General features: G+C 35.8%; 2 protein-coding genes across 3 annotated transcripts in view; both read left to right on the forward strand.

Annotated features, from left to right (window-relative positions):
• The window catches only part of LOC144449600 (VWFA and cache domain-containing protein 1-like), a 61,572-nt gene that overhangs the window by 16,879 nt on the left and 30,990 nt on the right, over positions 1–13,703 (forward strand). For both annotated transcript variants that reach the window (XM_078140166.1, XM_078140167.1), the window contains 7 exons: positions 748–855; positions 1,323–1,445; positions 3,506–3,698; positions 5,240–5,398; positions 7,300–7,394; positions 7,849–7,971; positions 8,315–8,382. In XM_078140166.1, coding sequence (XP_077996292.1) covers positions 748–855; positions 1,323–1,445; positions 3,506–3,698; positions 5,240–5,398; positions 7,300–7,394; positions 7,849–7,971; positions 8,315–8,382 — 869 coding nt within the window. The remainder of the gene's footprint in view (positions 1–747; positions 856–1,322; positions 1,446–3,505; positions 3,699–5,239; positions 5,399–7,299; positions 7,395–7,848; positions 7,972–8,314; positions 8,383–13,703) is intronic.
• LOC144449194 (VWFA and cache domain-containing protein 1-like) overlaps positions 9,236–13,703 on the forward strand; it is a 32,336-nt gene continuing 27,868 nt past the window's right edge. Inside the window, exons 1-2 of the mRNA XM_078139698.1 lie at positions 9,236–9,251; positions 9,384–9,665. Coding sequence (XP_077995824.1) covers positions 9,236–9,251; positions 9,384–9,665 — 298 coding nt within the window. The remainder of the gene's footprint in view (positions 9,252–9,383; positions 9,666–13,703) is intronic.

Raw genomic sequence — 13,703 nt, forward strand, 5'->3', positions numbered from 1 at the left:
AAAAAAAATAAAAATACACCTTTGTACTTTTGTGTGGATATGTTATCTAAGTAATTGATTGAAAACATTGAGGTGGATGTGTAAGCCCAGAGACCCGAGTCAGCTGGGCGGTTTATCAATGCTTTTAATTATGGACGATATTGCGTCATCACACTCATGACCTTATATTTATTCATGACAAAGCTGGAACTACATATAACCCAATAGCTGTGTATAGATGTCACATAGCATTTGTTCTTGTTGTGCTGTGGAAATTTGTCCTGTCGGCTGATCGGCAAGAATAACCTTTGGACCTGTCTATCATTCTCTATTTATTTGTGGTTAGACCTTGAGTTGGTAGCCGGCCACATTTCTGTCCAGTAAACATGTTTGTGTACTGACTTCATTGGAAAAATATATAAAAAGTTTAGGTCAACATTCTCCTTAAATATAAAGCAAAACATTTAAAGCTTATGTAATTTAAAAAAATGTCCCATTGGGACTGATGCCAGGCTAGGTAAACCGTCATTTCACATCCATATTGGTTGTTACCTTTGCGTGTTATTATTCAAAATATTAATTTATTGAAAAGTACACAGCAGTAAGTCCTATCGCTTTGAAGCTATAACAATTCCAGTATATACTTTCAACAAACGTTCAATGTTACGTTACTAGTATATTAAAACAGGGGTTCATGAATAAGTTGCATAAACAATTCACAGTTATCTTTGTTTTATTTTTTAAATGATCTTACTAATAACTCTGTAGGTTTGAAAGGTCAAAGAGTAACAAAGGAGTCCTAACCCTGTCTGCCCCATATGAAGATGCTAATGGTGCAGGATATATAATAACACTCAGTAAAGCCATCGTTGAAAGGTATGCATATATTTGTTTGTATACATTTAACTGTCAATGCCAACATACCTATGTATGTATGTATGTATGTATGTATGTATGTATGTATGTATGTATGTATGTATGTATGTATGTATGTATGTATGTATGTGCAAGTAAACACAAACTGATTTACATACATACATACATACATACATACATACATACATACATACATACATACACACATACATACATACATACATACATACATACAGCTCGGGACCAGTTCTACTCATGATTTTCTTTCACATTGGAAAGAGTACGTGCCTGGGATTGTGATGTCGTAAAAACTTATTTCCTGGCAGCCTCTGGAAATATTTGCTGCATAACAGCCTTCGAGGTAATAGATGTCTACCTGTGTCCTCATAGCCAGGCAATAGGTGTATAGTATAGTTTAATAGCATTTGAAAAGACTAATAGACTTTTCTTTATCCAACTCTCTACAGCGTCAACATATTTGACTCTACTTCCGATGACGTCATTGCAGTTATGGGCATTGACTTTACTTTGGCGTATTTTTATCACCTGGTAACGAGGAATTACCCAATTTGTAAAGAGAATAGATACGGGTAATATACATTTCTATCTTTCTGCTTTCACCAACTGCAAGTTGTGAAGTGCTTTATCCAAGGTCATGTGTTACACATATACTGACGTAAAATCAACGACATACTCTTACTTATACATTAGCATAAAAATGTCTTTGCCACAATACTGTACAATTTATTCTTATATTAATTATGTGACATGTAATAGTCTTGAGAAGTCGTTTTTGTGTCTATCTCTCTCTCTCTCTCTCTCTCTCTCTCTCTCTCTCTCTCTCTCTCTCTCTCTCTCTCTCTCTCTCTCTCTCTCTCTCTCTATAACTCACATCAAAAGATTGAATATTAAAAAGTAATAGTTTCATCAATATCAACCTTCTAATATGTAATTGCTGCTAAGGTTTTTAAAATGACTCGCACTTTTCTACCCAATTGCTGTATATTTTTAAAAGAGAAATTAGTGACCTATCTGTAAAATCAAAAACAGACTGACCCCCCATAATTCTAAACATGATGACCCCCCTATATACCATATTCACATAACAGGTATTTTTTGATCGTACCTCAATGTGGATTGTTTGATTGTTTCACAAATACTTGATCCTGGATAGCACTATCACATAATTATTGACAACACAGGGTAAATACATTAAAAATAGGCATCTAGACCCTGAAAGATAGGGGGAAATCTTGAGATGGGAATATGTACACCTCTCAAGGGGGGGGGGGGGGTTATGGGTCTCCACCAAGAAGTCCTGGAGCTTTTTTACTCTTAATAGGCAATTTTGAGACTATTCAGACACTTTCAGGCAATAATTTACAAGCTTTACAAGACAGTACCATCAAGTATCAGAAACTATTTATAACTTACATACTTACATAGAGTTGAAATATGTTCTTAATCATTATAGTAAAGGTCAGCACATCTAATAGTAGTATCATTGGTATGGGAGATCTGGAGTTTAAAAGACAATATCATCTCAAATTAGCATAGGGTGAAAATTCGTAAGAAAGGTTTAATACCATTATGACGTTAAAAAGGTCGGTGCGTCTGATTGTTGGTTGAATGCATGAGTGACTTCTGGGGGTGAGGGATTCCTAGGGGTCTCCCCTAGCAGATCCAGAGGATTTTTGTGTCTATTATGGCAAGTTTTAGGTTATTCATAGCCTTTGAGGTAATATTTAAAAGCTTAGTTCTAAATACATTTCCTATGTCACATAAAAAGGGCCCGTAACATTGGTGGCATTAATATTGCATGTATAGTATTAAAAGTCACTGGTATGTTAGAGAACTTTAGGTGGTCATACCTAGTGTATAATACTTAACATAAATTGGAATCTGATGAGATGTGGTGATTTTTAGTGTCGATAATATGTACTGTCCAAAATGGAAAGTGTATCTACTCTTCATACTGAGGAGTAAAAAACGATATAGATAAACTTCTTTTATAAACTATCTCAGAGGATTACCGTTACAAAACCTTCAAGTTCACTTTGCCCAAAAATGCAATATAAGTGAAGCATTAATTGTGAAACAGCTAGCCAAGCATTTACATGACATGTTCTGTAAGTAGTGTGGTAGCTAGATAATACATGTATATGTATATGTAGAGGTATGTTTGAACTCTTACGTGAAGTAATATTAAAGAATTTATGTAAGAAACAGGGACAATAATAAATCATACATGTACCAGGCAATTCAGACAAGGCTATATGCCATTGTAGAATAGGGAAAAGGATTTTGATCTTCCATCACAATCCAGAACACAATGACCCCCCCCCCGCCATAATTTTCAAAACAGCATGACGATTTATGGAAAAAGCCCTGTTGACTAAGTATCTCCAAGTATGAGATTTTTCCTTGTGAAATCCATTGTTACATAAATGTATTATTATATTAAAATTTTTGGATTACTTGGACGAAAATGTTCGAGGGGGCCATCATAGAAGTTTTCGAGCGTGCGAAGGGGACTGTCTAAACATATTCGACGAAAGGGTCCTCCTGCAGTAAATTCTACTCGTTCACTAAAGAAAATCTTTTCTTCCCAAAAACTGATCCACTTATTTTGTATTAATTTCTACCAAAGATGTTTTGTAATGGATAATAGTGGATATTTAGTTGTACATAAAGACTTCTTTGAGGATAACAAGCCAGACGTGAGTGCTTTGCATATTACTGAAAGGGAACCATACATCGCACAAGACCTTATTAAAGAAGGGATCCTGTCTAAGTCAGCATGCAAGGATTTTCAGCTTATCAGAGACTATCACTATTATACGGTAAGTTTGTCCTTTTGCAACATCATGTAGGCTATCTTTCCAAATGAAATAGTTGATGGCGTACAAGAAAAGTGAGCCAGTTTTGTTTAATTGATTGCACTGTCTGTCTGTCTGTCTGTCTGTCTGTCTGTCTGTCTGTCTGTCTGTCTGTCTGTCTGTCTGTCTGTCTGTCTCTCTGTCTGTCTGTCTGTCTGTCTGTCTGTCTGTCTGTCTGTCTGTCTGTCTGTCTGTCTGTCTGTCTGTCTGTCTGTCTATCTGCACGTTGTCCTATTATTCATATATTCTATCGTTTACTTTATTCTTATTCAATTCTACTTTTTTTAATTAACATTTTATGAAAACTTGTGAAACCTTTTTTGTCCACTGTGTGGTGAACTTGGTTCTCTGTTTAACCTATTAGCAACTAACTAAGTCCATAGACTCACATCTTAAAAGACAATATCATCTCAAATTAGCATAGGGTGAAACCGCTGAGTAGTTTTGTGGTAATCTTGAATTGGATGCTTCACAAACCTGACCTAGCAGACATGTCTGTGTTCACATATGTAGACCCAATTATGGTATTTTGCCAAGATAACAGTGATGGATAAGGTGAAAATTAATTTCCAAAAATGAAGACAAATGTGTGTAGTAACCATTACTACAATGTTGCAGGCCAAGTGACAGCGGGTAATCTAGTGAGTATTCTAAACATATACAAATATGCATATGTTTAAAATACTCACTAGATTACCCGCTGTCATTTTGGCCTACAACGTGACCATGCCTATATTAACAGCCGGATCACACAGTTTGCCGTTAGAATAGCAACAGTAGCAGATAGTCAAATATATATAAATTCTAAAAATGGCCATAATAAATGAATATAAATGTGCCTAGCAACAAATCCATTTTCCCCAAATCCAACCAAAACAATACTATTGGTCTTTTGTTGTATAATACTTGGGCCTCAGTAATGCTGTTTGAAGCTTTAACTTCTGCAAAACATTTTATGTGGGGAATTGTAGCAATAGTTGTCACACATTTAGCCTGTACTGCGGGAAAACCAACATAACTGTTTTTTACTTATCGACTGAAAACGCATACTTTTTACTGTTCTCCATAACTTTACATTGAATAACGACCACTAGGAGATATGAAATCAAAACCAAAGTAACCGATTTACACACATTAGCAATCGTAATCTAGTGAACTATGCATAGTAACCATGACTTTGCGTATAGCAACAGGCAAACCACACTGTTTGTCCTAAAAACAACATTGGTGGATAATGAAGTATATGCAAATTTTTTATGGTAAATGGTGAATGTTCATGATGGAAAGTCAACTTTCACGACTCATATGTAACACCAGGGTAGTATGTCAGGTGCTATCTTGGAATTTACATCACCACATTTTATTGGCTTCCATGTCAAACAAAGATATTAAAATGTCTTTTTTCCCGATCTGATAGCTGTTTCCACGACCTGCCTGATGGAAATCATACAGATGCCATGAAAATTGCGAATTGCATCGAATTGAACTTTTTCTTTATATTTCAGGTGGAGACGTCGCGTACACAACAATCTGTGAACAAACTAAACGATCCGGACCCATGTATTCGTTACCAACTAACGTATATCCAGGGATCTAATGCTTACCTTGGGATAGTGGAAAGATTGTATCCGTGCTATAGTAGTTTCACATGTCCTTGTTATTATGTGAGTATTTTACCTGTAACCTTTTCATCTGTTTTTCCATTGAGTAATATGTATGACAATGGTAATATTTTCGTGTAAATGCTGATAATTTATATATAATCCCACGAAATCAATGTTAGTTTGACGTCATGCCAAGTAATTTTCGCGGACTAATACAAATTTGTAGTCCGCGAAAAATACGAGGCATGACGTCAAACTAACATTGATTTCGTGGGATTATATATTTATCACATAATGATGTTTTTAAAAATATTTTTTCAAACATTTTGGATCGAATTTTATGAAAACTGCAAGGGACGTATTATTCATCGCATAGCAAAACATTGCGTTCGACGGCGATGTAAATTACGCGCGTGACCTGTTGCGAGGTCAAGCTAGGTACACGTACAAACTGTGCCGTGGTTCTCGATCAAAGTTATCTATTGTAGCCTTAAGACGTACGTGTCATATCAAATGGAGTTTCGAAACGTAGGTAATCAACTTTTGTTCCGTCATTTTTATTTTATTTGCTCGGAATGTGTAAATTTGGAGCGCAGGGTTCAACGTTAAATCGGAAGTAAGCTTACCGTTGCTTCATAAATATTGCCATAATGTACACGATTTTTCGATAAAATATATCAAATCTATTAAATGCAAATAAAGGAACCTCTACGCATAAAACTGATCCCACCCAAGGATGTATGTAGTGGGTGTATTTACGTTTCGAAAATACATTATTATTACGATAACTTGATCGTAGCGTGAGCGAAAAAAGTTCCGGTAGAACAGGGGTGATATGCTCTGAAATCACCCCCTGTTTGACGTCACACAGTATAAGATATGCACGTATTTATGTGATAATAACATTTACATTCTGTTTTAAATAGAATGATGTGTAAAATTCCATTGCTTGCATGAATCATTAATTTTACCTTATTTGAGTATTAAAAGTTGCATGAGACAAATAGCTTTTTAATATTACGAAATCTTTTCGCATGGCAAAATTGAAGTACAAATATTATATGTGAACTAAAAAAGAAACCGTATTTATTTTTCAAGAGTCAGATGATAAAATGTAGCAATGTAAGATTTTTGTTGAGTCAGACAGTATAATGTAGCAATGTTCGTAAGATTTTTGTCAAGACAGACCATAAAATGTTGCAATGTTAGTAAGATTATTTTCAAGCCCAGACGATAAAATGTAGCAACTTTTGAAGCGCTATAAACGATGATTAGCTTCAAGTCAGCAGGCTCCCATTGGCATTGTGCAATGCAAGTATTGTTTGTGTTCACAATTAATTCCGTGTCTCCCACAACATTAGTGATGACTTGTATTAAATGCCACACAAATACCACATATGCTTAAAGTTCAGAGGTCATCAGATACGCATGTTTCAATAAATTGTATTTGGCATATCTTGTAAAACACGATGCGTCACATCGCAATCACTATCTTACCCAAGTTCAGACCCAAGCTCCTAAGCAGCGCTACCGTCAAAAAGTCGACCTCCACAACTTCCTATCCAACTTTGCAAGTAGCACTGCATTTGGTGTGTGTATGTGTGTGTGTGTGTATGTGTGTGTGTGTGTTTGTGTGTGTGTGTGTGTGTGGGGGGGGGGGGGTGTATATTGGACTGTTGTAAGGCAGCAATGTTATCGATGAGTAGGGGCATGGTTTATGCCGTCACGTTGGATTTGGCTTATTTGCATACTGACTGTGTTCACTAAGGAAACAGTTCTACGTAATGATGTTAATGTTTGCCCAGAAACAAAGTAGAGTCCCTAGTTACTGGCTAGGTTTTGGTATCGTGGGACCCCAAGAGGCATGTATGTGTGCACGTGCGTGTGTGAATCAGACGACCGTTATGGTCTAAATTCTACCAGTATTATTAAACATTATATTATCATTTCCCACATCATAGGAACTGTGTAAGAAAACTGGGGACGAGGATTGTGAATGTCCGTGTCTATCAACAACAAAATACGATTATTGTAATGATAAATATATTTTCTCCAGGTACTTTGCCATTTTACTTTTAATTATAATTCATTTTATTCAATTTATACAGAGACGTTCTGACAAGATTGACTGCAGAAAGTTCCTTTAACTAGCGCATACAGTGACGAGAAACAGCATTTATGACAACAATAGAAACTTAAAGGAACATTTGAGTCAAAGTATTTCGAGTACCGCAGAATCAATGACGTAGACGCACGTTGCTATGACGTAGAACGACCAGGATATAAATCTGAATATTTTCGTTCAAACACTTTTCATTGGCTTACCTGTGGTATGATCCATTTTACAGTAGTTTGAAACTTCCCATTCAAACTTCTGCAATTCTGTAATGGAATACAATTGCTTGGAATTTTAAATGTGCATTGAGAGTTTGGAAATTTTGAAAACATTACTTGAATGAACCCCCTCCCACCTTCTGTTTAAAAACATGGTTTATTCTTGAATTGTATAGCGATGACGATCCTGCATGTACCCCAGCGAGTCCATCGCTGTCACCAGTTATAGAAGAACTTGATGCATACGAAGGGTTAGACCAATGCTGTAAGATTGACTGTACAAACTTCCTTACTAGCAGGTAATGAGAACTAAACGCTTTTCAATTTCCCCCCAATCAATTTAGTCTTAGCAACCATGACTTTGCTCGTAGCAAAATTCATGGTAATAGGTATACTGAAAAGAGATATTCTAAACACCAAAACACCACTCTCCGAATCCCTAGCAACTACAGCTAATGAACTGAAATGTCATTTTGTCCAACATATATAGTCACTAGGAAATAAACATTACATTAAAGAAATCTCGAGCAACAATGATTTTTTTGCAATTCAATCTTTTAAACATAATAATAACATGGAATTAATTCATTTCCATTCAATGCTGTAGCGTCATTGCTACCATTTTCCACATTTACATTGCAGCGACTGTATCAAGTTTGTAAGCTGTTCCTGGGATGAAGATACTGGTCGATGTATAGTTCCCTTTAAGAGTAAGTTACATATGTCATATGCTATTCAGCACATTCACGTTTTTAAGTTTTCTATTAATTTATAATGAAACGGACGGCAATATCGTTAACGTTGTCAGTGATATGGTCTATTGACACTGTGCCTAATATATTAGCAAGATGTATTCATTCAACAAGTAGAAGTAACAGACTGTTGATATTACGTTTATTTTACTGGGTAAAGTCATAGAGATCGCCGAAGTGAGCAACCTTTGATCCATACCACTGAGGTATATTTAGATGAACGACTGACGTATAATTGCTTCAATTTTAGTGTTAAAGTAGAATTCGGCCTGGGACAAGTTCACTGACATTTCAAGTTCTATAAAACTTTTACACATAAAAGTTTGTTGCTTGTCCTTTTGTTAATAGTGAAAAAAAGAATTGGGGGTTTACCATCTTATGTTTCATTTTCTCATTTATGACACCGTATAGTATTTTGGGCTTATTCCATTATCTGACCTCTTTTCCGAAAAGGTTGTAAGGGTGACAATATTATGTCTCGATTTTAAGTGGAATGGGTTGGATCGGTTGAACAAAGAAAAGAGTTGTATATCGGAGGCGAATATTTAAAATGACTACACGAAAATTGGAATATTTGAGTTGTTCACACACCTTCATTAATAACACCTTCTGGTCGACTTTTGGCTTTTATTTTATTGGTAAATGTGAAAAAGTTTACATCATAATCTTAAAGTTTTGGTTAAGATCTAACTGAAGAAATTGCAACACAGTAATTGTTATGTAAGGTTTTTGAAATGTTGCATTTTTGTCAAAATATCAAAGAAATGTAAATAAATAAAAACCCAAAATATATCAGAAAGTGCTTAATACAATGACGGCTATTTCAAGTATAGTCCTTACATTTATCTTTGCCACACGTTCTAATCCTCTCTCTCCTTTTTGACCGAAAGTGTAATTTTAGGATAGTCTTGGGATAATTTGCTTATATTGTAATAAAAATCAAAACTGCTTTATTTCAGCTACTGATGACTCTGATCCTGCAGTCTTAAGTTCTAATTCTGTGCTGATAATTGGTTTTGTTGGTGGTTTTGTCTTTCTACTGATTGTGGCCACTGTAGTTTTGGATTTGTGTACCTCAAGAGCAAAACCTGGGTTACCGGAACGAGCGCAGAACTCAAATCAGACTCGGACTCGCTTCCCTGAAGTGACAACAACGGAACCATCTTCAGCAACTGCACGACCAAGGGGTGTCGTACAGCGTACGAGAGATGATTATGCTGGTCTAACACACCAGCAACTTGGTCAGATATATCAACAGCATGCCCAAGTGGAACTTGGCGAATATGATATATCGTGGATTTGAAGCAACTGATCCTCAGTAGATATTTTCACTCGTGTTTCCCTTGGCTGAATGAAGAAAAATATTGGTGAATAACATCTAAGTACTGAGCGATCAAATATTAGATTTCTGATATTCATAGAACCCAATTACTTTATATTATTCGATTTTGTTGTGTGAAAACAAACAGATTAATGATTGGGGGAATTCAAATGTTGAAATTATTATGGTAAACAAAACGTTTACAAGAATGTATTATTAAAAGAATGTATTATTATGACATTGTATGGGGTGAAACATTAAAAGTGATGATATTTGGGGCTTTCAAGCTTTGGGGGGAACAATATGTAGTTTACATAGGAGTATGTATCCCATGTTTATCTGTGAAAACGCAAGCCGTATTTCACATAATAGGTATAAATTGTATAAATATAAGTGGAATAGAGGTATTTTTCGGGAAAATACTTTTAGTTATTTGGAGTCTTTTTAACCTTGCACTTTTGAGGTCACCTTGTAAGCAATAGTAATATCAGTGTTTACAAGTGTGTATACTATATTCAGCTATGTGCTAGTTACAGTGCTCCGACGAAAGTCGTCTGCCTCACCTATCTGTCGTGATCAGCGACTAAGGGTCATTCTGACGGCCTATGTATTTATTTTGTAAGTAAAATATTTTTAAAAAACGGCATGAATTTTTAACAAGTTCCGTACTTCGGTGGACTTTTTCGAGAAGCTACATTTAGTTAATAATGAAGAAATTATATTTTGAGTTATGTAACCTTTTTACTCTTCGTTGATTTTGTGGAGAAAATGATCACAGCAATTCTGCTGTTTTTGGATGAAATGTCTATGAAATAAGGGGCGAGATCAATAGTTCAATGTAGGATAAACAATGGAAATCGTATACTTAGGTCTCAGAAACCCCCCCCCCCACCCCTTCTACCTAAATTAGCCAAAATTGAAAACTGCTTCAAACCGTATAATTAATTTCAAACCAATATGTTGTAGAATGTAGTGCTATGAATATATGGCCAGTATGTACACATGTGTAGTTAGTAAAACATACTCTTTGGCAATACTTTTCTTTATTTTAGTGTCATGCATTTACTATAGCAGAAATTCTTCCTTTAATTCAATTTGATATTTTGAAATACTTGTATGTAGAGGTACAAAAAGTAAAATGGATTCTGTAGGATGAGAACTAGAATGGCTCGACCCCCCCCCCTCCCCAAGTAAAATGTTTTTTTTTAATCCTACATTGAACTATTGATCCAGTCATTAACGGTGACATCACTTGTCTAACGTTGTCTAATCCAAGTATAGAGTAAGATTGTAGACTTATGAACCGTTCATTATGATTCAATCATATTATAGATATGTATGCATATGTTAATAATTGTAGTGATGCCATGACAAGTTCTTCGCATCTACTGGCTGAATTCGGGATTCCCCTACACTATTGGCTTGTGAGAGAACACATGTAGTGGTGTCACAGATCCAGCCAGTAGAAGGCTAAACTCTCAATACCTTTGAAACACAGATGGTTGTTCAAAAATAGCTGACGGTAATGATATATGATAAAAACAACTTTTTTGTATTCCATTTTGAATACTTTATAAAGGGTGGGTAAGCCTAGCCAATTGTTATAGTGTCATAACTTTGCCAATGTATAATTTATAGTGCTTATGTTTCAAATAATAAAAGTTATGTCTGTATTGTACATCTTCATATCCATTAATTGTATTCACATTACTAACACCCCTTACTTATGAATGTGAATGCTTGAGCAGAATGCTTGGTATATCGATGTGCCTTGATTGAACTGGATTGCAATGCTCATCGCTTTCGCGCCCTCAGTGGTGAATACTAGAAACTGAATGGTGTCCGTTGCGTTTCGTGGTTCAGTCGTGTCACAGACAACTTGTGGTCTGTGGTCCTATCCCATGAAGATTGTAGTAGGCAGCCTGGTGTGAACACATTCACAATTTACTCACACGTTTGTAAATATCGATAACCCCTCTAAGGGGTAGACCATTCGATATATCACCAATCTATAAGAAAGACTCAGTGCTTGAAGCCAGTAACTATAGGCCCATTTCTATTCTACCGATACTCAGTAAGGTTTTCGAATAAATCGTACATGACCAGCTAACCACTTTCCTCGACAAATTTAATATTATTATAAATACCCAATATGGATTTCGAAAAAAATATAGTACAAAACTTGCTTTAGCTGATTTGGTTTCAGACATTACAGACAAAATGGACAACGGTCTAACTACATTTGGCATCTTTATTGACCTTAAAAAGGCTTTTGATACTATTGACCACCAAATTCTACTCAAAAAACTTTCTTACTATGGAATCAGAGGTGTACCTCTCCGCTGGTTCCAAAGCTATCTGGAAAATCGTCAACAGGTTGTTAATATCAACGGCTTCACTTCAAACCCAAGACAGATCAAATGTGGTGTACCGCAAGGATCTATCTTGGGACCTATCCTTTTCTTGATTTATATTAACGATATTAACAAATCTACTGATACTTTCAACATTAGACTATTTGCTGACGATACTAATCTTTTCAAATACATGACATCCACCCATATTAACCTTTCTCTTCTCAGTAAACCTCTTGACAAAGTCAACCTCTGGTGCAATGCAAACAAACTTACAATTAACATCGAAAAAACAAACTATATGGTCATAAAAACGCCCCAAAAATCCACCCATTTGGAAGGACGTCTTTGTATTGGCAATACACCCGTGGAGGGAGTGTTGTCAGCCACATACCTAGGCGTAGCAATCGATCCCTCCCTTACTTGGAAGTCACATATTGAAAAAGTGAGGAACACAATCAGTCCGAAAGTTGGCATAATTTCACGCATTCGGCACTATGTTCCTAAATCTGTCCTCATCCTCCTCTATAATAGTCTAATTCTCCCCACCTTAGTTATTGTGTTGAAATCTGGGGAAACACTTATCCAACAGCCCTTGACCCACTTTACCGTCTACAAAAGAAAATAGTTCGTCTCATAACCTTCTCTGACTACCATGCACACTCTACTCCTCTCTTTAACCAACTTAATATTCTTGACATCTATAAACTTTGTAAACTTCAGACTTGCATGTTCATCTACGATCTAAACCATAATCGCTTTACACACACTCTTGACCATTACATCACATACCAGTTGTCCCATAGCTATCCAACCAGTGCTAACAACAGTGGTAACTTTCCAATCCCTAAGGTTATCTCTCAATTAGTCAACACAACTTCAAGTACGCATCTATTAAAACCTGGAACTCTGTGCCTATGTTTGTAAGAACGATAAACAATAGACATAATTTTAAGAAAAACTTAAAGCAGTATCTTCTGAGGGAATAACCTTATCTGTTGTCGCTTTCAATTTGCCACTGTAATTTTATTTATGTATATTAGAACTTGTGCTTGTTTCCTGTTCTTATTTTACTATTTTTTTCCGTTATGTTTATAAGTTACCATTTAATTTTGCCACCAACAGTTCTCTTTATTTACTAAGAATTGTATTTTTGTTGTTATTGTGAAACTCGTACCAGCCCAAATTTGTATTTATTATCTACATGTACGGTCCATGGACATTGATTAGTTCCTACGAACTATTTCCATGGCCCTCACCAGAAATGTTCTATCCGTTGCTTTCAGAGTTTGTGTATATATTCTTCTCTTCTGGTGGAATAAATTTCAATTCAAATATCCTGGGGGGGGGGGGGGGGGGGCTTGGAAGATTGGTGGAGAGTCGTTATTTTTCTCCCACCTGCTTGCCTGAGAATTATTTTTTCTCTCCTTCGCCTATGCTGGCAACTTTTTTTTTCTTTGCTTCTTTGTGATATCCGGATTTTTTTTATGTCAACGTTGAACACCTACATTTGTTGCCACAATTTTCTGTTTGGTTTTGACACAGGGTTATACAGAGAGTAAAAAGATGCTGTTCTATCACACACAGATTTTATTTAGAAAACT

The sequence above is a fragment of the Glandiceps talaboti genome, chromosome 18 (genome assembly GCF_964340395.1).
Source record: "Glandiceps talaboti chromosome 18, keGlaTala1.1, whole genome shotgun sequence".
Taxonomy (NCBI): domain Eukaryota; kingdom Metazoa; phylum Hemichordata; class Enteropneusta; family Spengelidae; genus Glandiceps; species Glandiceps talaboti.